At 38.0% G+C, this 1,899-nt stretch overlaps 1 protein-coding gene across 1 annotated transcript in view; it reads right to left on the minus strand.

The window, feature by feature from the left end:
* LOC102198670 (coiled-coil domain-containing protein 6) overlaps positions 1-1,899 on the minus strand; it is an 18,106-nt gene that overhangs the window by 7,008 nt on the left and 9,199 nt on the right. The window contains exons 6-7 of the mRNA XM_005727515.2: positions 1,380-1,536; positions 732-745 (exon numbers count right to left, since the gene is read on the minus strand). Coding sequence (XP_005727572.1) covers positions 732-745; positions 1,380-1,536 — 171 coding nt within the window. The remainder of the gene's footprint in view (positions 1-731; positions 746-1,379; positions 1,537-1,899) is intronic.

Genomic DNA, 1,899 nt, shown 5'->3' on the forward strand with positions numbered 1-1,899 from the left:
TTTTAAAGTATTACCTCGTGTAGGGCATATGCAAGGATATTTGCTCTATAAATATTTTTTAAGTTATAATTATTTTCTCTCTTTTTTTTGTTTTGTTTTTAGTTACACTTTAATAACATTAAAGTGTAACTAACTTTAAAGTTAGCTGTGTGATCCTTGCACTCCGACTTGAAAGATGAGTGACACCCATGCATCTGATACAGAGGCCTGAACCAGGTACACAACAATAAAGAAACTTGAACTGGATAGTGTTTTACATACATTTGTTTTTCTTAAGCATTACAATTTCTAGTTCTGGGAAAATGGTGGGGGTTTGTTTTACACCATCTTGCCACTGCGGAAGGAGACAAAATGCAGAAAGTTGATTTAATGTTGTAAACAACTTTGTCTTTCAACATGCTACTAAACTGATTTAACTGAAAGCATTAAACCAGTGGAATCTGTATTTGGTTATGTTTAATCATACACAATGAGCCAATTTGATCAGCAATAGTAGGAAGAGTTGGTATGTTTAAAAAACAAAAATCTGGTGGATGACCCCATACTCAGTGAAGTGCAACAGTGTTTGTTTTGTTTTAGTAAACATAAACCTTGAAGCCACCCCAAACTACTTGGTCTTGTTTTCACTTCTGAATAAAAAGAAGGACCATGTGGTACAACTTGTGTCTGAGGGTTAATTGGTCCCAGGAGTAGAAAGGATTGCACAAAGTTCAAATGGACCATTCACTCACAAACAGAAGGAAGTCTGTAAGGACCATTTAAGCCAAAATTTGGTTTCTTTTAAGTTTCATCAAGAAAGCGCAGGTCTTTCCAAACCAAACAAAGCTACTGCTAATTATTTAGACTTTTCTACATGTATCAGAAGTAAACGTGGCAGCGATAGCATGACCTGAATCTGCAGGTCAATGTTAAACATTCATTAGGAAAAAAAAGAAGCTGTTTTTACAATTAAGATGAAACACCAAGGAATGCGGAACTGATTTAAGCTCGGTGTTTTTTGTGTCTGACAGCCAGCCAAAAAGTTACCAGACACCATGTTGTCACCTTGCTTTATCACAAGCAGGCCTTTTTAACAGCAACAATGACTGCCTACTGGAAGACCAATTGTTGTGTGCCGTTGTGGCAAACACGCCTTTTGTCATTTGCATTTGCCCTACTTTTGTGCCCTCATCTTTTGATTCTCACAGGTCCCTTTATCCAGCTGGCTATGTCAGCAGTATAAATGCCCAGTGAAGCCAAATGCCTCTAAGAAACATCGAGCTCCAGTGTATAGTTCAATCCATTTAACTCTTTTCCATTTTCTCTTTATTTGCTGGTATGTATGACTTTGTGTATTATTGTGAACTTTTTGATCATCTTTCTATGTTTGTTGCACCTACCTCTCATCATCCATCTCCAGACTGGATTCACTCTCCGACAGTTGTCTACACAGGGCCTCCCTGCGCTCCATTTCTCTCTGAAGCTTTCTCTGCAGCCGGATGTTCTCCTCCCTCATGTGTCGCTCCTCCTCTATATACTGGGCACGTTTCTCTGTATCTGAAAGTCAATATTGTGATTTAAACTTGACAGAATCGCACTATTACTATACAATAACACAAATTACACCTGCACTACTCCTAGCATAACATAATACCCTCTCTTTAAGAGCTGTGAATGTAACCTGGTTTTCTTGTGTAATACATTGTTGTCATTTTAGGAAAAAAGTGAAAGTAGGTCCAAAACAATCTCAACTAAGAGTAATGCAAGCAACAAGTTTCAGTATTTCTGGTGTCTTGTCACTTGGCTTAGCTTTGGGAGCACGTGTTTAAGGCTGGTCTGACATCCCCACCTAGTGGCAAAATCAAACCATAGCCACAATGATCAATCTTTATCACTTCTTGCTTTCTGAAAAACAAAAAA

This window comes from Pundamilia nyererei, unplaced genomic scaffold, assembly GCF_000239375.1.
Source record: "Pundamilia nyererei isolate P.nyererei 1_Seehausen unplaced genomic scaffold, PunNye1.0 scaffold00024, whole genome shotgun sequence".
In the NCBI taxonomy this organism is placed as follows: domain Eukaryota; kingdom Metazoa; phylum Chordata; class Actinopteri; order Cichliformes; family Cichlidae; genus Pundamilia; species Pundamilia nyererei.